This window comes from Schistocerca piceifrons, chromosome 2, assembly GCF_021461385.2.
Source record: "Schistocerca piceifrons isolate TAMUIC-IGC-003096 chromosome 2, iqSchPice1.1, whole genome shotgun sequence".
Classification (NCBI taxonomy): domain Eukaryota; kingdom Metazoa; phylum Arthropoda; class Insecta; order Orthoptera; family Acrididae; genus Schistocerca; species Schistocerca piceifrons.
This window is the reverse complement of record NC_060139.1, coordinates 456,121,642-456,148,049: the sequence shown is the minus strand read 5'-3', so window position 1 is coordinate 456,148,049 and position 26,408 is coordinate 456,121,642. Positions and strand designations below refer to the sequence as shown.

Sequence of the window (26,408 nt, the reverse complement as noted above, 5' to 3'; positions counted from 1 at the left end):
TAAGGAAGCAGAGTACTTGTGGAGTACACATGAGGGTTTTTTAGGCTAGACAGTAGTTTGATGTGCTTTGATGAACACTTGCCAGCCAATACACAGCAAGTGAAGTCAGATGACATTCCATTCAGAATAAAGACACTTTGACTGTCAAAATTTTAACAGTAAACTGTCAGGAAAGTTTTCACACTCACATTATTCTTGGGACCAAGGTCTGGGTGAAACCTGAAGTGGAAAGCTCTGAGATATTTAGCAAATCATGGAATGTATACCAGAGAGACAGATTACAGACCATTGGAGGGGCAGTGTTCATTGCAGTTGACAAAAATATAGTCTCTTTTGAGGTCGAAGTTGAGTGTGACAGTGATATTATCTGGTCATGTGTAATAGGTGCAAGTTAAACCAAGTTAATTGTCAGAGTTCCTTACCAGCGACCCGACTACACTGTGACAGTTCTAGAGTCATTCAAAGAAAGTCTATGGTCAGTAGCACATAAATACTCAGATCATGCAATACTAGCTGAAGGCGACTTTAACTATTGAATATAGACTGGGATGTGTATGGATTCATTGCAGAGGTTACGGAAAGACAGTCATGCAAAATACTTTTAACACATTTTTGGAAAATTGTCTAACGAGCATGTGAGAACCGTTATTTACATCTACATCTGCACTCTGTAAGCCACCCTGCATTGTATTTTGGAGGATACTTCACATGCCAAGGACAATTCCCTCTTTTCCTGTTCCAGTTGTGAATGATTTGCTGGAAAAAGATTGTTGGTAGGCCTTCATGTGACCCCAAATCTCTCACATTTTAGCTTCATGCTCTTTTAGCAAGATACATGTCTGAGTCCAAGCAATATATTAGTTGACTCTTCTAGGAACATAAAATTTGGAAACTTTAACACTGAACCACACCATGATGCAGAACTCCTCTCTTGCAGTGTCTGACACTGTATTTGACTGAGAATCTCTGTGATGCTTCTACACTTTCTAAATGAACCTGTAATGAAATTCACTGCTCTTCTTTGGCTTTTCTCTGTTTCATCTATCAGTTATGTTTGTTATGGATTATAGACTGCTGAGCAATATATCGATATTGGCTGAATGAGCATTTTGCAAGCTGCCTCCTTTGTGGGTTGACTACATTTTGCAAGGATTCTTCCAGTGAATCTCAGTCTGGCATCTGTCTTACCTGTGATTAGTTTCTTACCTGTGATTAGTTTTATATGGTTGTTCCTCTTTAAATCACTTCATATGGGTATGCCTAGATATTTTATGAATATCATGGTGTGAGTGATTGTTTTGCAATCATATAATCATGCAATAATAGGTCTTTCTGCCTGATGTGCACAATATGTTACATTCATTTATGCTGAGAGTCAACTGTCAATCCCTTCGCTTAGCAAAGATCTTCTGCAAGTCTTCCTGCATTTTGCTACAATTTTCTAGCGTTATAACTTTTCTGTATACAACAGCATTAACTGCTAAAAGTCTCATGGGACTTGCACCTTCATTCACTATGTCATTTATGTACAGGATGAATCACCTAAAACTTGCACCACAGATTTTGTGGAAATGGAAAGTACTATTGATGTGTGGTTTTTACAGAATGGATTGGTAGTCAGGAGCTCATATTTTTAGCCAATCAATGGATTATAAGAATACTTAGAAAGTGTATTTTTGTGCAATCATACACTTTTTAAAAGAAACAATGTGTATTGACAGTAACAACTTAAAAGTAGGGAAAATCAGAAGTCAGTGGCGTTTGTTGCAGAAGTATAGTGCAAGTTGTTTATGAGATATCATATTTTGAAAAGTTTCTGTACCAACACTTGTCTGTGCCATTCAACCTGCGTAGTGGTAGGTATGATGTTGTTATGTTTGCTGGCAATGTGCTTGTGTGTTCTTTGAGTGCATTGTGACTCGCTAGTCAGTTAGTGTGTGACAGTTCAAACACTAGGTCATGAGTGGACAATGGGATTTACCATGAGCATTAAGGATGCTCCAGATGTATCATGTATCTTGTTTAGCTATGAAGCCAGATTTACCAATCATTTTCAAGTACTGTTGGTCTGTTGACAATACTCACTGGTCGTGTCAAGTGGAATGTCAGCACCTATGCAGTGTAGATGTATTGTTCGGGATAGTGAACCATCAGCTCACAGGCCCATTTTTCATAGACAGAACGGTGAACATGCATAAGCATTGTAGCCTCCTGACAGACCATATTCCATGGATGTCAGAAGAAGTTACTCTGCAGACTAGGAGGAACCTGTGGAACCAGCATGATGCCTGTACAGCACATAGTGCATAAGGTACTATGGCATGTCTTCACAGATCATTGGATTGGGTGCAGGGGATCTGTACCTTGGCCAGCCCATTCCCAGGATTTTACACCTGTAGACTTTTTTCTATGGAGAAAGCTGAAAGGACATACCAACTAAACTCAATGATGCCATTGCTGGTGGTCATTTCGAACACAAACTGTGGTGATCAGTTGTCATATTACTCTTCAGAATCCACATAGCTAGTATATGCACTTTTGTAGTCCTCTTGTGTGCTATGACAGGTATTGTACAAGCATTGGTGTGGGAACTTTACAAAATATGATACCTCATAAACAACTCGCAGTAGAAGCCTGTAACAAACGCCACTGACATTCATATTTATCCTAGTTTTAGTTTATTAATGTCAATAGGCATTGTTCCACTTAAAAAGTGTATGTTTGTAAAAAAATACTCTTTCCAAGTATTATAACAACTTATTGACTGGCGAATGAGCCCCTGACTGTCAATCCATTCTGTGAAAATCGCACTTCAATAGCACTTTCCATTTCCGCAATGTGTGTGATCCAAATTTTAGGTGATTCACTCTATCTATTGTGAATAGTAAAGGTTCATTGGGATTCATCCAAAGTTACTTTTACATCTGAAGATTTCTCTCCACTGAGAATGACATGGTGTATGGTGTTTGCTAGAAAATCTTCAATCCATTGACACAGCTGATCTAACATTCTATATGCTCATTCTGTTCATTAGGCAGAAGTGAGAAATTACACTAAAAAAAACCAAGAACAAAAAACTCATGTACTATGAAGATATTACCTGAATGAAATCAGTAGATGTCACATACTTGTACAGCCAGACAGATGATGAACAAATGATTATGATTTCAGAAAAACTGAATAACTTTTTATGAGAAAGAGCTTCACAAATTGAACAAGTCAGTAATGTGTTGGTCCACCTCTAGCTCTTATGCAAGCAGTTATTTGGCTTGACATTGATTGATAGAGTTGTTGGCTGGTCAGCTGAGGGATATCGTGCCAAAGTCTGTCCAATTGGCACATTAGATCATCAAAATTCTGACCAGGTTGGAAGGCCCTGCCCATAATTGGTGAGACCTTGCTGGCCAAAGTAGGGTTTGCCAAGCATGAAGACAAGCAGTATAAACTCTCACCATCTATTGTCAGGCATTATCTTGCTGAAATGTAAGCTCAGTGTGGCTTGCCATGAAGGCAACAAAATTGGGTGTAGAATATCATTGACGTACAACTGTGCTGTAAGGATGCTGTGAATGACAAGCAAATGGGTCCTGGAGTGGAAAGAAATGGCAACCCAGACGATCACTCCCGGCTTTTGGGCTGTATGGCAGATGACAGTCATGTTGGTAACCCACCATTGTCTAGGTCATCTCCAGACACATATTTGCTGATCGTCAGGCCTCAGTTCAAAGTGGGACTCATCACTGAAGACAATTCTACTCCATTCAGTGAGATACCAGGTCGAAGATGTGTCTGGTGACACCCAAAATGGTGGTGGGGTACCAACCTGACTGTTACGTGCCCTACAGCCCAAAAACCAGGATTGATGGTCTTGGGTACAACTTCTTTTTGTGGCAGGACCCCTTCTGTAGTCATCAGCAGCATCTTTGCAGCGCAGCAGTACGATATTCTACACACCATTTTGTTGCCCCTTCTGGAAAGCCATCCTGGGCTTACATTTCAGCCAGCACACGGTAAGAGTGTCCACTGTATCTCTTGGTGCTTGCCAAATCCTATCTTGGCCAGCAATTTCACTGTGTAGCTTACCAATTGAGAATGTTTGGAGCATTGTGGGCAGGGCCTTCCAATTATATCAGAATTCTGATGATCTAACACCCCAATTGGACAGAAATTGGCTCCATATCCCTCAGGATGACATCCAACAAGTCAGTCGATCAATGCTAAGCCAAATAACTGCTTGCATGAGGGCTAGAGCTGGACCAAGGTGTTATTGACTTGTTCAATTTGTGTAGATCTTTCTCTTGAATAAATTGTCCAATTTTTCTGAAATTGTAATCATTTGTTTGTGTATACATCTACATCACATGTCCTGATTTTCATCCAATTTGGATAATTCCTTTATGGTGTGTCTTTGTTTTTGTCTTACAGGTGTCAACAAACAGAGCATCAACCTGCATTGATTTTTAGAAAGCACATTTAGTATTTTGGCCTCCCCGTCATCCTACATTTCAGTGCCATTATGGCCACAGTGTGTCTGAACAGATGACTTTCATCTGTTTCACTGATTTAAAGTAATACCAAAATTTTTCAGGATTTTCTATCAAATTGGTAGACAGAATTTTACTTTCTAATTCATTAAACAATTCACAAATGTTCTCCTTACAGTAATTTTGGTTTCATTCAGTTTTTGTTCATCTGTGAGGCTTTGTCTGTGTTTAAATTTTTCAGTGAAATTCTCTTTGCTTCCTTAGCAGTTTTGTAACGGAGCTGTCAAACAATGGAGGGTCTTTCTCATCCCTCAAAACTTTGCTCGGCACATATCTTTCTAAGGAATATTGACAATACTCTTGAATTTTGTCCATTGATGCTCAATGTTGTCAGTGCTGAAGATGAAATTTTCATGTTGACCACTCAGGCAATCTCAAATCTGTTTCTTGTTACTCCTACTAAGCAGAAATATATTCTTATCTTTCTCTCTGTTCATATTTACACTCACATTCAGTGATTCTGTAATGGCCTTGTGCTTGGTGATCCTCTGTTCAATGCTAACTGAGTCTAAAAGTTTAGGTCTGTTGATAACCAGGGGATCTGATATGTTATTTTCATCAGTTGGTTCTCTGTTTAGCTGCTGAAGGCTTTTAGAACAATTTCACATGATTCCCTGTCCCTACTTGTGGCTGTGTGTCTATAGCCAGTAAATTGAAATCTACCTAATACTATAACATGACCAGCAAATTTTTCACAATATATCGTCCAAGTTTCTTCTTAAATGTTCCATCATTACTGATAATGCAGCAAGGGGGGAGGGTCTGTAAAAGCATCTATGACCACTTTTCAATGAAATGAAAGAAAAGAGACAAGAAACAAAACAAAAGGAAGAATTTGCACTAGAACAAATATTCACATTGGTGACGTTTTCACTTGCTTGAAAATGAACATTTGTCCAGCAAGTTCAAGATTCAGCATTTTCTTGCGCATCTAATCACACAACTATTTTGGTGTTACTTTTATATAATAATGTGGAATGATAAATAGATATTATGTTGTGCATATTATAATAGGATTCTTCCTTTATGAGTATTATTTGATATAAAGCTCTCATGACAGCAAATCAACTCTTATTTTTCAGACTCGGTATGATTGGGATGAGTATCAGCAAGGCATGATCCTTGGGGGCTTTTTTTCTTGTTACTGGTCATCTCAAGTTCTTGGTGGAGTCTTAGCCCAAAAATTTGGAACAAAGAAAGTGTTTGGGCTGTGCACATTAGCTATTTGCCTACTTTCTATATTGATTCCAGTGGCTGCAACCATTGATTATAGAGCTGTTGTAGTAATCAGATGCATGCAGGGATATTTTGGGGTAAGTAAAATAACCATTATATGATATTACCTACTTTTTTATCAGGGTACCAGATCTGCTAAATGATTATCCAAGATAATTTTCTACTGCATACATGAACATAAACTTGACACTGATGTTTAAAATTAATGTATTTAATTATAATTAATATTAACTGATTAATGTTATAATCTCCCATAAATTTAATTTTTTAAGTTCTGCTGCACCTTTATCACATCTGTGAGAGCCATTGAATATAATTCATCCTAGGTAATGTAAAGTGTAAAAAGAAGCTATAAGCTAAAATATTTTATTATTTGGCATGGGAAAAAACATTCATTCACCATCCAGGGGAAGTGTTGAACTGTAGACAGACACATAAAAAAGATATTGAGCATTGTGAAACCTTGCTACCGTTCCCATCTTCAATTTATTTGTTTTTCTATAGTACAAGTAATACATATACCCTAAGTAAATTCAGTTGTTAAATTCTTATCTGTGTTGCTGTGTTAAACTAAACTTTGTAATTCAATGTGCAGACAAGACTGGAACAAAATCAAATCAGGAAATATCATTTTACCCCCAGGGGGTGATTACCACCAGGCTAGGAACCACTGATCTAGAGGAATTCTTTGTAACCACTCAGAGTGCTAAGCCTCTCACTTCGTTCAGATTCACTAATGACATCTTCATGATCTGGACCAAGGGTATGGACACCCTGTCCACTTTTCTCCAGGACCTCAAAACCTTCTGCCCCATCCACTTCCCCTGGTCCTCCTCAGCCACCTTCCTTGATGTTGAGCTCCTTCTCAAGGATGGCTACATCAGTATCTCTATTCACATCTGATCTACCAACTGTAATGGGGAAACCTTGGCACCCCGAAATTGCCAATAATGATTTTAATGGAAAGACTGGATCCCAGGGTTTTATATTGTCAGTAACATTTATTGCACACAAAATGATTAACTCATGAAAAGTTCCAAAATTAAAACAAACAATGAACTTTACATGAAAATATAAAGGTTCTCTAAACTCAAACAAAGTCTACAATTCTAGAACAATACAACAATATAAGTGTCCAGATAGAAAAATAATAATTTAATTTAAAGGAACTTCAAAATTTGTTTAAATGACTTTAACAATAACTCCTTTTAGTGGGAAAGAGATCAGTAAGTGACACTCCATTTCACATGAACCAATGAACAACAATTTTAGAAATTAAAAAATGTTTGAATGAACAATGACAATTCCCAAAATTTATTTACAGTAGATAACAAGCCCATAGAGAGAACAGGAGGACGGCGGTAAAGGGCAAGAACTCGATACAGGAAAATGAGGGGATTACAACCCTTGTAATTAAAATAGTTTTGAACAATAATTGGCATTAGGGGGGCAAGTGACCCCCATACTCTTAGTGAATACCACAGATGAAATTCTTCATGCACACCAACATTTTTAAGAAACCATAAGAATCTTTTCTCTTTTAGAATTGTAAAAATTACAACCACAGTAAAAAAAAATATACCAGTCTCAATATACAGCCTGAAGGTATGGTAATATACAAAATTAAAACCTTTTCTTTAGACTTCAGTGATCATGTGGAGAGCACAAGCTATTAAAGCAAACATTCCAAAATAGTGCCAATGACTTTGAGAGGTAGTGAAAAATGAATAAAACTTATTTGGTGTATGAATTCTGTGCACAGAGTGTCCTCCGATAACACCATCACACACAACAGTAGACACAGTTAATGCCTCACTAGCACAACTGCTCAACACACACCAGAGGAAAAAAACAGTGTACTGATAGACTACAGGCATGTGAAACAAGGTTCACAAGCCTCAACCAAATTTAAACACTCACAGTTGTGCACAACAATACAGGACCCACAAGCAATCATGTTTAGCACAGATACCTGGAGTTCTGAGCATGCTTTAGTTCCAGACACTAGGACAAAATTTGAAATAAAAAATCTTACCTGCATAATCTGATACAAGATTTGTGCACTGTATGAAACCACAACCCAACAATAGGTTGCCCAAAAATTCCTTAACAACCAGTGAATTAATCAGCCACAAAAAACCAACAATACTCATCTTCTTGCACACTGCACCTGCCAGAGGCAACATCTGTCCATTAACAACCTGACATCTCTGGAGTGAGGCATTTAACAGAAGCATTTTACAGATCACTCTAAATTCACGATACCACTGATAATCCAACAAGAAATGCTGTTATCTGAATGAAGCAAGTTGCACAGAAACACAGGTTGGCATCTGACCTACAACTGATCTAATATGTGCACAATGCTTGGTGACCTTGTACTCCTACCTACTTCCCACATTTCATGGAAACTGCTGTTTGGACAGGGCTCATGCTTCACTGGACAATCACTCATTAAATGGCCACCATCACTACATCGGTAACAAAATCTGGCTTTAGACTGATCGAGCAAGGTGCTTCGAGACTCCCTCACATTGGCATAAGGACAAGAAACAAACTCATCAAGTTTCTCATGGCTTTCATCAGCAAAATACAACCCTTCAATGGTAGGCACCAGGCCATGCAGTTTCACTAGAGTGGTCAGCTGTGCTACAAAAAACTACTCATGAGTGGTCCTCCAGTTTCATATCCTCCAAGATATTCTGAATGATCTCAACTTTGGTAACCTGAAGTTCTAAGGCAGAAATGGTCACATGAATCCCTTAAACAATATCAGCCAAATGTTCCTGAGATGATTGCACACACCAGAATCCTAATGTTCAAACTCACTTTTAATATGAGGAGGCAATTTAAGCTGGATAACCCATTTCCTCAAATTGGGCAGTGAGCCCTGGCTTTATAATATGCCAGAGACACCACACTCCACAAACCCCAAGTTAAGGGATACAGCAGTTGGATGATAAGCTGCTGTGAAATACATTAGGCATAGCCTGATATTTGAAACAAATGGTTAACCACAAGAGAAATTCGACATGTGCAAGAAGCTCAATAGAAGGTTCAGTAATTCCTTGCAATAAATGAACAAAGCAGTTAGGTAACCTAGTAAATTCTTCAACAATTGACCTACACACCATCCCCTCTCCTACTTGATCAATAGTCAGTGACAAGTGATTAACAATCCCAGTCTGATTTTTGTTCGCTACTGTCCCTCATCTAAGGAGAGGATACCCATGGCTACCTGTAATGCTTCAATCTGATTAAGCAACTGGTCAACTAAACTAATCTCCTCAGTATTTAATTGTAACTGTTTCAAATCTGTGAGATGATTATCCCAATACATAAGTTGGGCCTGCACTCAATACAGTGGATTGACTATCTTCAAGAAATGCTACAATGTGGCGCAGCTCGACAAGGACTGAGGAACAAACATCAGTTGCTGAACCTACTTCACCAATGCTGTCAGTCAGACATGAGGCTCAAGGCTTCATTGAGAACAAGACGTATATGAGTTGCCAGATTAGATGTGCTTCTTCCACCAGGTCGCCAGCTTATCTTCAGCTCCATCTACAGTTGGTCGCACTCAAGAAAAGGTATACCTAGACATGTTCTGGTCTCCATAATGGAAGGTATGTTTCTGAAACAGTAAAATAATAAATAGAATCTTCTACAATGTAATGAGTACAATTCAGAAAGCATTAAACAATAGCTCAAGATATCTACAAGGAAAAGGAAGACCCCCTACTCACTGAGCAAACACACTCAAAGACAACCATCTGTATTGGGGAAATATCAGAACCCCAAAACCACCAATTAGGATTTTAATGGAAGGACTGGACACCATGGATTTGGATTGTCATTAACATTTATTGCATACAAAATGATTCAGTCACAAAAAGTTTCAGAATTAGGATGAATAAGGAACTTAACATGAAAATATAAAGACTCTCTAAACTCAAACAAAGTTTACAATTTTGAAACAACAATTTGATAATATAAGCTTTCAGTTAAAGAACAAAAAAGGAACTTCAAAATTTCTTTGTATGACATTAACAACAACCACTTAGTGGGCAAGGGAGCTGTAAGCAACACTCCATTTTACATGAACTATTTAATAACAATATAAGCAAGTAAGAAATTGTCAAATTTATTTAAAACAGATAACAAGCCTAATAAACCATGAACCTTGTGGTGGGGTGTCCTACATGCCTCAGCAATACAGATAGCCGTACCACAGGTACAACCACAAAAGTAACGTATGTGTTGAGAAGCTAGACAAGTGTGCGGTTCCTAGGAGCAGCAGCCTTTACAATAGTTGCAGGGAAACAGTTTGGATTATTGACTGATCTGGCCTTGCCGTACTGGTACTGTGAATGGCTGAAAGCATGGAGAAACTATAGTCCTAATTTTTCCTGAGGGCGTGCTGCTCTACCATATGGTTAAATGATGATGGTATCTTCTAGAGTAAAATAGTCCCCCATTCGGATCTCCGGGCTGGGACTACTCATGAGGACATTGTTATCAGGAGAAAGAAAACTGGCATTCTATGGGTCAGAGCGTGGAATGTCAGATCCCTTAATCGGGCATGTAGGTTAGAAAATTTAAAAAGGATAATGGATAGATTGATATTAGATGTAGTGGGAATTAGCGAAGTTTGGTGGCAGGAGGAATAGGACTTCTGGTCAGCTGAATACAATTTTAGAAATACAAGGTCAAATAGGGGTAATGCATGAGTAAGTTTAACAATGAATAAGAAAGCAGGAATACAGGTAAGCTACTATGAACAACATTATTGGAGCCAGGATAGACATGAAGCCCATGCCTACCACAGTGGTACAAGCTTATCTGCCAACTAGCTTGGCACATGATGAAGAGATTGGAGAAATGTAAGATGATGTTAGAGACATTATTCAGATAGGAAAAGGAGACAAAAATTTGATTGTGATGGGGGACTGGAATTCAATAGTAGACAAAGGAAGAGAAGGAAAAATAGTAAGTGAATATGGACTAGGGGCAAGGAATGAAAGAGGAGGCCACCTGGTAGAATTTTGCTCAGAGCATAATTTAATCAACACTAACACTTGGTTTAAGAATCATAAAAGTAGGTTGTAAATGTGGAAGAGACCTGGATATGCTGAAGATTTCACATTTATTGTATAATGAATAGATAGATATTTTGGAACCATATTTTAAATTGTAACACATTTCCTGGAGAGGATGTGGACTCTGCCCAGAATTTATTGGTTATGAACTGTAGATTAAAACTGAAGATAGGAAATTAAGGAGATGGGACCTGGATAAGTTGAAAGATTTGAGATTGTTAAGAGTTTCAAAGGGAGCATTAGGCAACAGTTGACTAAAGCAGGGGAAAGGAATACAGTAGAAGATGAATGGGACCTTTAGGAGACAAAATGCTGAAAGTAGCAAAGATAAAATAGGTAAAAAGACAAGGCATAGTGGAAATCCTTGGATAACACAATAGATATTGAATTTAATTGATGAAAGGAGAAAATTGAAAAATGCAGCAAATAAACAGGCAAAAAGGCATACAAAAGTTTAAAAAATGAGATTAACAGCAAGTGCAGAAAAGCTGAGTGCCTAGAGGACAAAAGCAAGGATTTATAAGCATATTTCATTAGGGGAAAGATAAATACCACCTACAGGAGAATTGAAGAGGCCTTTGGTGAAAGGAGAGGCAGCTGTATGAATATCAAGAACATAGATGGTAAAACAGTCCTAAGCAAAGAAGGAAACGCTGAAAGGTGTAAGGAGCATATGGAGTCCCTGCAGAGGGGAAGGCAATATTAGAGAAAGGGAAGAGGACTAGATTAAGATATGATACTGAGAAGAATTTGACAAATGTCCAAAGAATCTAAGTTGAGACAAGACTCTGGGGGTAGACAACATTCTGTCAGAACTACTGATAGCCCTGGGAGAGGCAGCCATGACAAAACTCTTACACCTGGTGTGCAAGGTATATGAGACAGGTGAAATACCCTCAGACTTCAAGAAGAATGCAGTAATTCCAATTTCAAAGAAAGCAATTGCTGACAGGTGTGAAAATTACTGAATTATAAGTTTAATAATTAATGGTTGCAAAATACTAACATGAATTCTTTACAGAAGAATGGAAAAATGGACAGAAGCTGACCTTGGGGAAGATCAGTTTGGATTCTAGTGAAATGTAGAAACACCTGATACTGACCCTACAACTTATCTTAGAAGATAGGTTAAGGAAGAGCCAACCTACATTTATAGGATTTGTAGACTTGGAGAATGCTTTTGACAGTGTTGACTGGAATACTCTCTTTGAAATTCTGAAGGTATCAGAGGTGAAATACAGGGGAAAAAGTGCTATTTATAACTTGTATAGAATCCCTACTGCGATTATAAGAGTCAATGGGCATGAAAGGGAGGCAGTGGTTGAAAAGAGAGTGAGGCAGGGTTGTAGCCCATCTCCCATGTTATTCAAAATGTACATTGAGCAAGCAGTAAAGGAAACAAAAAAAAATTTGGAATAGGAGTTTATGTTCAGGGAGAGCTGTATCAAACCCATCTTCTGACTGAAGACAACAACAACAACAAGCCTCAAGGGGTGCAACAATACTTATAATAATTTGCCCCTAGAAAGAACAGGATGACGGTAGTAAAGGGCAAGAACTCAATCCAGGGAAAAATGAGGGGATCACAACCCCTGCTTAATAAATTAATTGTGAACAATACATGATAATCACTATTAGCTGGGGCAAGAGACCCCCATACTCTTAGTAAATATCGTGGGTGAAGTTCTTCAGGCACACCAACATTTTTAGGAAAGCGTTAACATATGACCCTATTTTCTTTTAGAAATTTAAATAGTACAACCACACTAAAATAAATATGCCAGTCTCAATGTACGACCTGAAGGTATGCTAATATACAAAATTAAAACCCTCTTCTTTAATATAGAATTTAGTGACCATGTGGAGAGCACAAGCTATTATAGCAAACATTCCAAAATTGTGTCAAAGACTTTGAGGGGTAGTACAAAATGAATACAACTTATCTTGTATATGAATTCTATGCACGGAGTGGACTCCAATACATTGTTGCACATAGTTGATACACACAATTAATGCCTTGTTTGTGTGACAAATAGAGGGACAAATAGAATACCAATAGACTATGGGCATGCAGAGTGAGGATCACAAGCCACAACCAAGCCCAAACACTCATGCTCTTGTATCACAGTACAAAGGCCACAAGCAATCAAGTTTAGTGTAGATACCTGGAGTACAGAGTTTGCATTAGTAAATATTAAATTATGGACACCAGAAGTCCATATACATCAAACCAAATTAACACAACTAAGCCCATAACACACCAAGGAATCACTATGCGATGACACAATTTCAATTGAGTGTGGAGAATACAAATTACAAACATATAGAGGGTTACAGCCAAACCAAGGGAACAAGAAATTTAGATCTTAAAACACCTTGGTCAAAACCATCCCAGAATTGCCATAAAACTAGGTTTCTAACATTGAATCGTAGATCTACCTTACAGTCATTGCCCTCCAGAACATATCTGGCGGAATACAACTCTGTCAGCAATACACAGTGCTGCCTGGAACAGACTGAGAGAGGTTAAGACACGAAATATCCACAATGATCACAGATTTGCAAGGTAACAATGACATTGAAACAACTCAAACCTTAGAGGGGATAACTTGAGTTAGTATTCAGCACCACTCTGAAATTAATGGAATGTAACACTGGCCCGCACAGTAAATCATAAGTACGAGTTCAGAGTTCAGGATCAAACAGCAAACTGCACTTAGAACAACTTCAGGATAAACACACCTGCAGATATACAGGCCAGAAAACATGTTCAAATAAAATTTAAGCACAGAAAAATCATCTTAAAACATTTCCAAGATTCCACGTCTGCCAGCATTAATCCTCCAGTTGACTGATAAGTGAACCAGGCCCACACTGAAATAGCCATCAATGGCTCCCAAGCACCTTGGCTCCCCATTTAGTCCATAACACACCACAAGTACAGCAAATGGTGGCCAAATCAATGACCACCTCACAAGACACTTGCTAGGCTCATACTGTATTTACTCGAATCTCAGCCGCACTCGAATCTAAGGTGCACCTGAAAAATGAGACTCGAAATCAAGGGAAAAAAAAATTCCAGAATCTAAGCCACACCTGAAATTTGAGACTCGAAATTCAAGGGGAGAGAAAAGTTTTAGAATGCACCTCAAAATTGAAACAAAGTTGGTCCATTGTAACATGAAACACAATTTAGGTCCAATGGATGAAGATACAGCTACAGTAGTTTGGTTTGAGGTGTAATCTTAACAGTTAAGCTTTACCAAGTAGCCACTGCTATGTGTCAGGTGCTCCGTTCGTGTTTATACGGGTACCCTTTTTCACATGCTTTGTCTTGGTATGAATCGATTGCTTATTTTGCTTTGATCTGACATGTGCTGTTCTCTTTGTTATAGGTGTTTACATCACTCTAAGTTGAAAATGCATTATTGTACTGTGTCATTCATTGTTTGTCGCATTCTGATAATGAGTGTTTACAACCTGTCACTGCTCCCGGCATGGCTTGCTTTTTTGCGCTCTACCGCCACTTACAGTAAAAAAAAAGAGGAGAATTGTATCATAAGTGAAACAATGGCAAGAGACTGCTATTTGTTGTTACTTACACTGCTACTTTCTTTGATAATGATCAACAAGAACAAAATAATAGACTGCGTATGATAGATGGTGTTCTGAACGAGAGTTTAGCGAAAAATTTTCTCAGTTTGAAAATCTTTGCAGACACCTCTTTAGTACATTACATTCTGCACAGAAATTAGAGTCATCTTAGATTTAAAAATCTAGTCAGTTGCTGTGCTTCATTTCTGACTGTATCACTATTCAGCATAAGAATAATACGAATGTAAACGTGACATGATATGTATATTCTTCCATGTTTGCTGTTGTCTCACTCTAGTTTTGTAGTTTATTAGGCAGACGGGATTTAAATGAGATAGCTGCAAACACAAAAGAACACATGGCATAATGTTTACATTCTTCTACCTTTTCTTTTAATTTATTTACTGAGGCAGAGGTTTTGGCACCATTATTTATCTTTGTAACTGTAAAGCATGCCTGTGTAGTGGCAGAAGTTAGTTGTGGCGGCACCTACCGACATTTTTCAGAACTTCCTCTTACTTTGCACTCGATTCTAAGCCGCAGGCAGTTTTTTGGATTACAAAAACCGGAAAAGAAGTGTGGCTTAGATTCGAGTAAATACGGTACTTCTCTCACCTCTCTCCAGTGACCACTTTCCTCTCCACCAGAGCACACCACCTCCCGCTCAAGCTGCGACTGATGATCAAAGATCAAAGCAGAGGTTAACATTCCTCTCATGACTCAGTACCATCCAGGATTGGAGCAATTGAATCATGTTGTTTGTCACAATTCTGGCTAACTATTGCCATGCTCTGAAACAAGAAACAGTGTCCTCACTATCCTCCTCACCGCTCCTACAATGGTATTCTGCCACCCACCTCATGCAGGTTAGGCATTTTAACTACACTGCCAGAATATATACATTCCCAATGAAAATCACACACTCTTTTGAGATTGTGCACGCAGCAAATGAATGCCTTATGGATCATCCCCAGCTTGCTGTGGTTCAATCACCACCAAGGGGACAGAATTCTCTTTAGTCCTTAACCTGCTGTCGATGTCATGATTCTTCACTTTCAGACATGTCAATAGCCTCTGAGCAGCCAGCCACACTGCATCAGCATAAGCAGTGTGGTCTCCCATATTGTCCCAACTGTTTCATGACTCCCTAACTTGCGAACCGTCCAGATTACTGGGCACACTGCACCCATTATGGAAGGCAACTCCATGTCTGGGCTTGCCTCTCTCATCATTTGTCTGTTGCCTCCAATGTTCTCCTGCCGGATGCAGAGATGGATATCCATCAAGTTGTCATCACGACTACTTTATGCCGTCATGTCCTGGAAGTCCCTAATTGGGGACATTGTGGTACATCACCTATGAAAGCCCTCACCAGGCAATATGCCTACTGGCCAGTACTGAACAAAGGTGTGGAGGTTATGGTGTGCAACTGTTCTGCATGTGCCCAACATCAGGCTACTCCACCTCAGTCTTTCAGCCCCTGGCTCACACCCTGTCACCTCTGGGACTGCATTCATCTGGACTTTGCTGGTCCATTTTTGGTCTCTCTGTGGATCGTTGTCATGGATGCTTTTTCCAACTATCCATAAGCGGTTAGCATCGCATACACTGCCACCACACTCAATGTGTTTATCCAGATTCTTGCCATTGACAATGGGTCACAATTCACAGTGAAGGCCTCCATACAATTCTGCAATGCCAGTGGCATCAAGCCCCTGTTTAGCCCAGTTTTCACCTATCCCCTAGGGGTGAAGTGGAGCAGATGGTGTGAATATTAAACAACTAATGTTGAAAGCATTGGGTGCATCCAACACCGCAGAGGCACTGATGGTGTCCCTGAGCACCTACAGGACCACCCTCCCTTGTCCATGACCACAGCCCATGGAGTGCCTCTGTGGGTAACAGCCACATACTCTCCTCCTGGCACCACAGCCCTCAGATGCTGGATCCAATATGCTGGTCGATACCCCCCACCCTCCCCCCTCAGGAGTTCAGTGGTCTGGGCACATTCATATGGAACAAAATCTTCACGGATGCCAATTGCAGTGGTTGCCACCCATGGGTGGTATCTTTTGGTAATTGATACTCCAAGAGCTTTGGAGCGTTGACACACCAACTAGCTCCATACCCATTACTGACTGCACCACCATTGGTGGGTCACTCGGAGTTGGAGTGCCTGCACTTGCAAATCTCTCTTCCACATGGGTACTCTTTGTACTCCAGGGCACTGTTGGCAGTTCCAGTGGATGCAAGTGGGGAGGTAGGGCCCTCACTGCAGCATTCCTCCACTCAACAGTTATTTCTCTTACTGCCATTTTGCAGCACATTGCCTGATGACCTGCATTCCTTCTCCTAGCTGACACGCTACTCTGCTAGGACATGAACTGTACCAGCAGTTCACCTTCCAAAACACCACCTACGGTGCTTCAGGCCCTGCACATCCATGTTGGGGGGGAGGGAGGGATTTGGCATCCCAGCCTGGCGAGCTTGAAAGCCCACCAGAATACGTGGATCTAGACTACAGCTGCTAGGGAGCACTGCTAAAAATTGTGAGTGCCACTCTGACCACCTGCTGTGTGTGGACCACATCCCTCCACACCAATTTATCAGTGCTTGCAGCCACACTATAAAGCTAGCAGCACAGGGCCTGGACATCAGTCATGTTCTGACTGCACTCTCATATTGTTCATGTTACTTATCATTGTTTGGTTCCTGATATTGCTATGTCTAGGGTCTCAGTTTGGTTCAGCCTCTGCACTTGTTATTACACCATGTTGTCTTATTTGGCTGTCCATCACTGTTGTTGTCTTTCCATGTTTTTGGCAATTCATTGTCAGCACCCTCAGACAGTTGGTCAGTGTCTCCTGGTAATGTCCGATTGTGGTATGCTGTCAGTGGCTCAGAAGGGAGTTCAACATGCAGCATTGAAAATTTGTGATCATTTGCCCAATAATATAAAATATCTGAGAGGTAGCAAAGCAAGTTTTAAATATAACCTAAAATAATTTCTCCTGGAACTCCTTTCATCCCATGGATGAATTTCTATTTAAAATTAGCAGCAGATAAAAAGAAAAAAAAATTAAGTGTAGTTGCATGAATAGGATTATAAAATAATGTGTTCATTAATGTTAACACTAATCATGTATACATATCCTATAACCTGAGTTTTCCCACGTCATTTTGATAAAATAATCATTCAAATGACCTATGGATCATGTAACTAACTAACTAACTAACTAACCCACTCAATCTATGCAATATCCTTGTCCATCCTATTCCACCAATGCATCCAACCCTTGCCCCATGTCTCATATCCTTGTCATATACCTACATGCAGGACCTGCCCCATACATCCTCCCTCTACCACCTATCACCATCCTGTCACAGGCATCTCTATCAGGGCCATCTGTGAGAGAGGTCATGTGATCTATCAACTTAGTTGCAACCAGTGTGCTATATGCTATGTGGGCATGACCATTAACGAACTGTCTGTCCACATGAACAGCCACTCACAAACGGTGGCCAAGAGGCAGTTGGACCACTCAACTTCAAAGACAGCTCCACAGCCTGTGCCATCCGTATTATTCCTGCCAATACCAGCTTTTCTGAATTGCAGCATATCCTTTGGTCTCATAGCATACCTGCACAGTAGTTTCCCCTTCTCTACTTCTCTCCTCTCCTCCTCCTCCCCCCCCCCCTCCCCCACACGCACACACATCCACCAGCACCACTATCCTGTCCCCACCATACAGCATGCCCCTTCCCACTCCCACAGGCAGCACTAGTATTTTTCCCCATCCTTCTCCTGATATCCCTCCCTTTTCATTTCCCACTTGTACCCTGTACCCCACAACCTATCCAAACCAAGATGGTTTTCTCACCTTGCTGCTAGCCATTGGTGACCAGAGATGAAAGTGGCTTTGTGTGTGTACGAGTTTTAAATGTGTGTGCGTTTTGTTTTGTCCACATCTGATGACCAACTTATTCCAGTAGCTAAATAATAGCTAGCAGTCTTTTCTCAATGTGCCTGTCTCCCACTCAGTGCCTCCTCTATGTGGTGAGCAGCAGTCTATTGCTTTTTCATATTGCTGTAATGTTTATGAACGGGAATCTTAAACAGAGTCTTACCTTTATAAAACAAAATAGCCTTAAAAATTCTGATCAAACTGCTTGTTTAATGACAAATTCTGTTCTTGGATTTTAGGGCCATGCACTACCTTCATTGCACTGCATGACTGCTAACTGGATACCTCCAAATGAAAGAAGCAAGTTTGTCACTGCGTATGTTGGTATGTTAAAATTTCTACATATTTTTTATAGTTATGCTAGCTGATTACTAGAGTCATCTGCTATTTATCCCAGTCTTGTGGGGAACAATAGGGATAGGAATTAAATATGTCTAAAGTGGTAAAACAAACTTAGTTTATTTAAATGTGGTGCCATACCCTCACAGTGTTTTTCCTAAGTAGTAAGCCATATGTGTATAAAGTTCTGTACAACTATTCTTGCATCTGACTCCTCTTCCCTCCCCCACTGCTACACCCACCCCTAGGCACATAGTAAGTCGTACACATACCAAATTTGGTTATAACTGCTGCTAGCAGAGTTTTGCTTTCCATGTTACCCCTTCTTACTGCCACCACCACCCTTAGGGGTTAAATGTCATCAGGACTGTCACCTGTTAGCGCAGTAACCCCAGACACCACGGGTTTGATGCTAATGTTATTTGTTTATAATTATTTTATATCTCACTACCTTCACTACCGTATCTATGTATCTGGATGCTAAGTGTGTCTTATTACATCACTATTTTTTTTCCATTTGGTATGTGTTATATATTTCAAGTATGGGCGAATTTTCTCCAGGTGTTCCGGAGCTGAACACACATTGTCAGTACTTTGCTAGCCTCATCCTCGCTCTCACAAATAGATGTAGCCTATCCCTACACTATTTTCTCCTGTGAAAGCTGTATGTTTACCAAGTTTCGTCAGTACAGTATTGCTCTAGACATTCAAACACACACACACACACACACACACACACACACACACACACACACACACACACACACACAGAGAGAGAGAGAGAGAGAGAGAGAGAGAGAGAGAGTTGTCTGTGGAAAATCCTTGGGAAATTCTCTTATGTTCCATATCAGTTTCTTTCATTGTTACATTAAACTGTTAGTAGAAATGCATATGTTAAATGCTGTGCAAATTTTTCTTGCATTACACAAATTTTAGAGGAGTCTCTAAAGAACACTGTTCCTAAATTTCAGAATTGTTTGTTCTTTCATCAGGGAGAAAGGAGAAACAGGTTTAGGGAAGTTGGCAAGGAAGGGCAGGTCATGCAAACTCAAGATTGAGAGGGACCCAGCCGGTGTGAGCACAAGTTGAAGGTTAGGAATAGTATTTTCATTTTTAAATGTGTCTCTTGGCAGTGCTTGATTTTGTCCCTGAAGATAAGGTAAGGTCAGCAATTCTGACTCCTCCTAATTTTTCAGTTTCCTCTAGTGAATTATGAATTCTTCAGTTGATACAAATTTTAGAGGTACAAATTTATGCCCCAGTATATTTGGTGTGATGTCTTGGAAGTGGCAGCTGTATACCATAACAATGAAGTGGTATCTTTGGGCCATTTGATTATAAGAAATCAGGACCATAAGATGGCTGGATGAGGGTCAACAGAATGACAGAAAGGAGCTACTGTGTTTGGATGTGCCCATGGCCACATTGTAAGTCAAGTTGCGTTATTTTTTGGTATATCATTGTAGACCCTTCAGTGATATCTACAAAGTACTTTGTACCACTCATAGTAATGTAAAAACAGTAGCTGTCAAGAAGATCCTACCTGACAGTGACCAGAAATAGCTGTCACACTTTGTCAATAACAATCAGTTTTGAACCAGAAAGAGATTGCTGCTGCCAGTGATTACAGGTTCATCTCAACCAGTTTCTAAGTGAATATTGCAGAGGAAACTACATACAATGGTCTTTTAGCTCAGGTACTTTGCAAAAGGCCGTTATTCTCAGTGGCACATAAAGTCACATGTCATCGATTGACCAAATAACATAGATACTGACAGTAGCTGGCTGGAGGTGTATGTAGTTTGATGAGTCACAATTTTGACTCTTTTCAGTTTATGCAAGGTGTAGGGTGTACTAACAGCCTAATGAGGCAGTTAATCCATAATATGTGGAGGACTTAGTTCATGCTGGAAGTAGTTCTGTGATGTTATGGGGGAGCAGGGATTTCAAAACACAGTTTGGATCCACTCATTCAGGGTACCATGAAGGTGAACTAGAATGTTTGTTTCAACATTTTCAGCAACTGAGTGTTTCCCTTTCTTTTACAGCATCATGATGAGTATGGTCACTCTGATGTTACGAGATGACAACTGCAGTGTTCACATGGCTGCACACAAAAGTTTCTGGTTTGGCAAACACTGAGACACCCCATTGCAGCTCAACTGGCTTTCCAAATCATCTAGTCTTAATGCCATAGATAATGTGAGGGAGTGTCTGGGAACAGCAGGTGAAATACAGCAATCAACATCCTTGCTGTTTGGTAGCTCTGTGTGACCTAATCCTTGAAGAGTGGCCTCAGCTGGATAGGGCATACCTGATGAAACTTGTGGACTCTCTTCCTCACCCCTCACCAAACTGAGGCCATTGTCATGGACAGAGGTAGTGCTACACAATATTAACATGATGTTTTGTGGTGATGATTAGTTTTTTGTGTGATGTTCTTAGCAAATCCAAATTTTTATGGTGTGCGTACTTCTGCATTAGTAGCAACTACAATGACAGGAGGCAAAAATAAAAACTCTTCCTTCACAGAGATTGGTACTCATGTTCCCCATGGCTCTATCAATGGATCCATGTTTTTCAATATTGCTGCCTCATTTCATAGATCAGACCATCAATGTTCTGCTGATGACACATTATCTCACATTAGAACATCTAACTGTGGATAAGCATACACAGGAATTACTAAGCCTTCCACTCCACCAATTCTTATAAAATAGATTACTCCATACTCCAGTGAAAACACAACAACTTGTTTTAGGGTTATCCAAGAGGATGAAAATATATCTTTCAAACTTTTGCAATGCGTATTGATTTCAAACTTAATTGGGCTGAAGATTACAATGTGCCTGCAAGAAGACACACTAAAACCCTATAAACTGCAGAAATTTAGACTTGGAGTTGTAAGAACTGTCTTAGAGCCAAAACACTGATGAGCCAAAATATTATGACCATTTGCTTAATAGTCTGTTGGCCCATCTTTGGAAACCAATACAGCAGTGATTCTGCGTGGCATAGATTTGAATAGTAGGTCCCAGAAGTAAGCGGCACCAGGTATTTATACAAAAGTTATACAATTCTTGTAAATTATGGGACAGTAGTTCTTGGGCACAGAGTTGGCATCTGAAGCTTGCTAGGTGGGTTCCATCAGGCTAAGATCAGGGAAATCTGGTGGCCAAGGCATCAGGGTGAGCACACTATCATGCTTGACAAACCACCATAGCATGAGTCTGGCTTTGTGACTAGGGCAGATATTCTTCTGGAAGATGCCATCACTGTCGTGGAAGGTGTGTAGCATGAAGTAATGCAGGTAGTCCACAATAATATTCAAGCAGTCTGCAGCAGTCAGGGTGCTTTCAGTGAGACATGGAAGCCCAGATGAATGACCCTTAAAAACAATACTTTCCCCAGCAGCCTGTGTCCGTGCTGTGGTCTATGTTTCGAGCAGCTGTTCACTTCAATGATGTCATATCCAAACATGACCATCAATCTAGTGAAACAAGAAATGTTATTCATCCAGCATAGCAACACATTTCCATTGACTCATAGTCCAATCTCTATGATCTGGTGCCCACTGCAATTGTAACTGATGATGTACTTCGATTACATATGGGTTGTCTGCTGTGGAGCACCACGTTCAGCAGTGTCCACTGAGTAGTGTGCTCTGAAACACGTGTGCCTGAATCAGCACTGTATTCTGTCACCATATTTCCCACAGATTGCCATCTATCCTGCTTTACAGAATAGGCAACTGTCCAACCTTCATGTTCTGTGAAGAGGCATAGTTGTCCAGCACACTGTCACCTTTCAGTTGTTTTGCTTTCCACAGTTGCTCACAACAGTAGGCAGCAAATGGGCAACCAGGTTCATGGTTTCTAAGATGCTCAGTTCCACGTGTTCTACTCTGCTTATATAGTGTCCTTACTGCATCATGTGCCTGCAAAGTAACAAGACAGCATTCAGATTCATAGTGGGTAAATTCATGATGTTTTTTCTCATCAGATTATTTTGGACTCTTCCAGTCACATATTTCATGTGGTCTTCTCATTTGGGAATACACTTCTCACATTACCAGCATTTTAAAAATACAAAAATGTAAAGTTCAAGTCTTGACCCAGGCAGTACTGTTTCCATCTATTTTTAGAAGACTCAGGCTACTGATTGTTGTAAATCTGTACATTGACACCTGTCTCTTTGTGAAAATAATTTTGTGAAATCTGATGTCATGAAACAGATTTGTGACTACAGTATCAGAACAAGACAAGCCGCAGCATTCAAAGGGACACTTTCAAAAAAGTGGGAATTCATGCAAAGTGAATTATCCCAAAACCCATATCAAATTTGCCATGCCATTAACCTCTAAGATTAAGTAATTCTGTTTTATAATGTAAAAGAATTCTATGAACATAACAATGCTGATATCAGTTTTCAGGTTACCACAATAACTGAAGCCGTGGTCTCACTCATTCTTCCAGTATAAAGCAGAGTACAGTAATTCAGTTTCGGAGGAACAAAAAGAGACATAGGAAATATTTTATGAAATTATTCCTGTTGCTTGAGCTCCACTTTAATATTTTGACTCTTCAAGTAACTGATTTATGTGACTGAGACAGTTTTTGTTGTGGTGTTTACATAAAGGTTACACTTTATGGCACTGTTCCAGGAACCAAGTGTGTGTCAATAATTCTGAACTCAGTCCAAGGATTGAATCAGTGACTTTGGTAATTTTGTGACAACACAGATACTTACTTCTTAGATTTGTTCCAAAAGGCATTAAACTGCAGGAAATACCTGAATGTCTAAAGGGTACAATACAGATCAGAGGCTGTTGCCAGTATAGCTATGGAGTATTGTTTTACCAGAATAATTAACTCTCACTGCTATCAGGATGATCGCAGCTGCAGAAGAATCTAAATTAACTGTAGCAAATGCAGCTCCCTCTAATTGCATCATGGTAAGCTTATTAGTGCCAAACTGCTACTTCCTTTTGCTGTTACTCCCTACCCAAACACTTACTATTACGAGTTTTACAGAACATAACTTCTAGGTCATCAGCAATTTATCTATTCATTTTACCTATTTAACCTTTTAATTCTTTTAATTTCTGATTACTTTATTTTGGTGATTTGTATCTTGTAGCTAACTGCATAAATAATTGTTTGTTGCAGGTAGCTCTGTGGGGGCTGCTCTTACCTACCCTGTGTGTGGTCTCCTCATTGCGTGGTTTGGTTGGCCTGCTGCATTCTACAGCACAGGGGGACTAGGGATAGTATGGTTTGTAGCCTGGATGTTCCTTACGTATGACACACCTGCCAAACATCCACGTATTAGTGAAGATGAGAGAGAATATATAGCAACAAGTTTAGGGAAGACTATTGTCAAGAGAAAAGTGAGTGTATTTTGTTCATGAAAGTAAGAGACAAACCATATTAGATTTCAAGTAAGAAAATGTCTTTTATTTCTGTTTTATTTGACACTTCCCCATTATTTGGTGGTTTGCAATTAATTATTTATTCCATTGTCAGATTAGATAGTAAAAGGAATGAAATACATTCATAGTATAAATACAAGTTTAGTTTGCCTGTGTATTTTTAACAGATAAATACTGCAACAAATTATAAAGTAAAATATTTTACAAATCAATTTAGATTTACCTCCAGGGTTTCCCAGATAGTGAGTGATATGTGTACAAAGTTTCTTTAAACTGCTCAACCTACTATGCTTTATATGTCAGTACACACCCATCTTTGTGGGTCAGTTGTAGTCAGGACTGTCAATAATCTAACACTGACTTCCTTTAGTATTTTGATAGACTACCTCCTTTCCACCCCTTCTAGAATAGCTAGGGGTGTGCTACTCTCACAGTATTTTTCCTACATAGGAGCTCATATATGTACTAAATTTGATTAAAATTGTTCCATGTTTGCAAAATTATGTTTGTGTGTCACTCCCTTTTATCAACTCCCACTCCCACCTCTAGGAATGTTAGGTGTGTGCTAATCCCATTTTTTTTCAGTCAGCTAAGCAACAATAAAACTGGATTTGGTATTAATATAGTTCATTTTCGGTTATTTTTAAATTTCATCTCATTTGCATCCTCACCCCACCTGAAAGGTGCTAGGATGTCTTACCTCACTAATATATTTTTCTAAATAGTAATTCTAGTAGGTACAAAGTTAGGTTGAAATTGTTCAACTTTACAAACTGGGTAGCTTGGGCTGTCTGACCTATCCTGTTATTGTCTGTTACTGCTAAGTCATATTAAGTTTTGTAGAAGTGAGTTCAAGCATTGTACAGTTATGCTTTACAACTCTCCCCTTTCTTTACCTATCCCCACTCACAAAGCTACAGGGGCTAAAAGTCCTCAGGATTGTCATCAGCCGCTCAAGGGTCTCCAAGAACTATTGATTTGACACTGATATTTTTCATTTTTTATTATTTTTATGTCACCCTCTTTTCCCCTTACCTGTAATGGTGCTAAGTATCTCCCTCCCCCAACCTCTCCCCCCCCACTTCCAGTCACCAATTCATATACATACCGCATTTGTTTGAAATTGCCCCAAGTCTTAAAGAGACAGGGGGGAAGGGGGTGGGAGAATGTATGTAGGGGTAAAGGTAACAATTTACAGAGTAACAAAAGCATTGAGTTGACAACAGGTACTCAAAAAGAATGAAAACTTCACTACCTTGTGGGTAAATCCTTCTTTGAGCTAGAGCACACTTGTGTGTATCTTAGCTCAAAAAAGTTTTCACTTTTTTGTGTGCCTGTCAATTACTTAACACTTATGCTATTTGAAGAGTTGGTAACTTCACTGCTACATTATTAACGTTCTGCCAGAACCTCCCATTCCATGTACAAGGTATTTAAAAAGGTGGTCCACATTCCTAAAGGAGATAGTAATTTTAAAAAATAGAAAAAAGTTCCTGTATTTATGTGTCAGGAAACTAATACCTGCTGAGATATGCTTCATTTTAGTTGTGACAAATAATGTGTAGTTTGGTGGTGTAGGCAATCACAAGAAATTGCATAGTAAGTTACCACAATAAACATGTGTGGGCAGATGCAAATCCTCAAGCAATCATGGAGATGAGGCATCAGGGTCATTTCAGGATCTGTGTATGGGCATGAAATGTTGGTGAAAAACTCACAGAGCCATGCACTTTGCCAAACAGATTAACAAATTTTTGCACAGTGAATTACCAGTACAACTTTAAAACGTTACCCTTGTAGAAAGACAATGACTATAGTTTATGCACAATGGGGCACCACTTCACTTTCCGTGTGCCATATGACAGTATCGCACGTCAGTGGTTCAACAGTGGTGGATAGGTTGAGGAGGCCCCTAGCATGACCTTCCCATCCAGAGGACCTGAATTCACTGGTTTTCTGGCTGTGGAGACATTTAAAGGTATATATGTATACCCAACCCATTGACAATGTGCAGAAATTACAGAAGTGTGTGACCAATCCATGTGATGCAATTTCAACTGAAGACGGGCATATTTGAAAGAGTGCATGATTCACTGTGAAGAAGGGCTGAAGGATGTGTCATGGAGCATGGGAACTACTTGCACCTTTGCACCACTGCCTCGCTTGTGTATTTCTGTGTAACAGACAGATAGGATTAAAA

General features: G+C 39.6%; 1 protein-coding gene across 1 annotated transcript in view; it reads left to right on the top strand.

Annotated features, from left to right (window-relative positions):
- Window positions 1-26,408, top strand: part of LOC124777802 (sialin-like) — a 139,763-nt gene that overhangs the window by 71,533 nt on the left and 41,822 nt on the right. Inside the window, exons 3-5 of the mRNA XM_047253318.1 lie at window positions 5,627-5,857; window positions 18,678-18,762; window positions 23,946-24,166. Of these exons, the coding sequence (XP_047109274.1) occupies window positions 5,627-5,857; window positions 18,678-18,762; window positions 23,946-24,166 (537 nt within the window). The remainder of the gene's footprint in view (window positions 1-5,626; window positions 5,858-18,677; window positions 18,763-23,945; window positions 24,167-26,408) is intronic.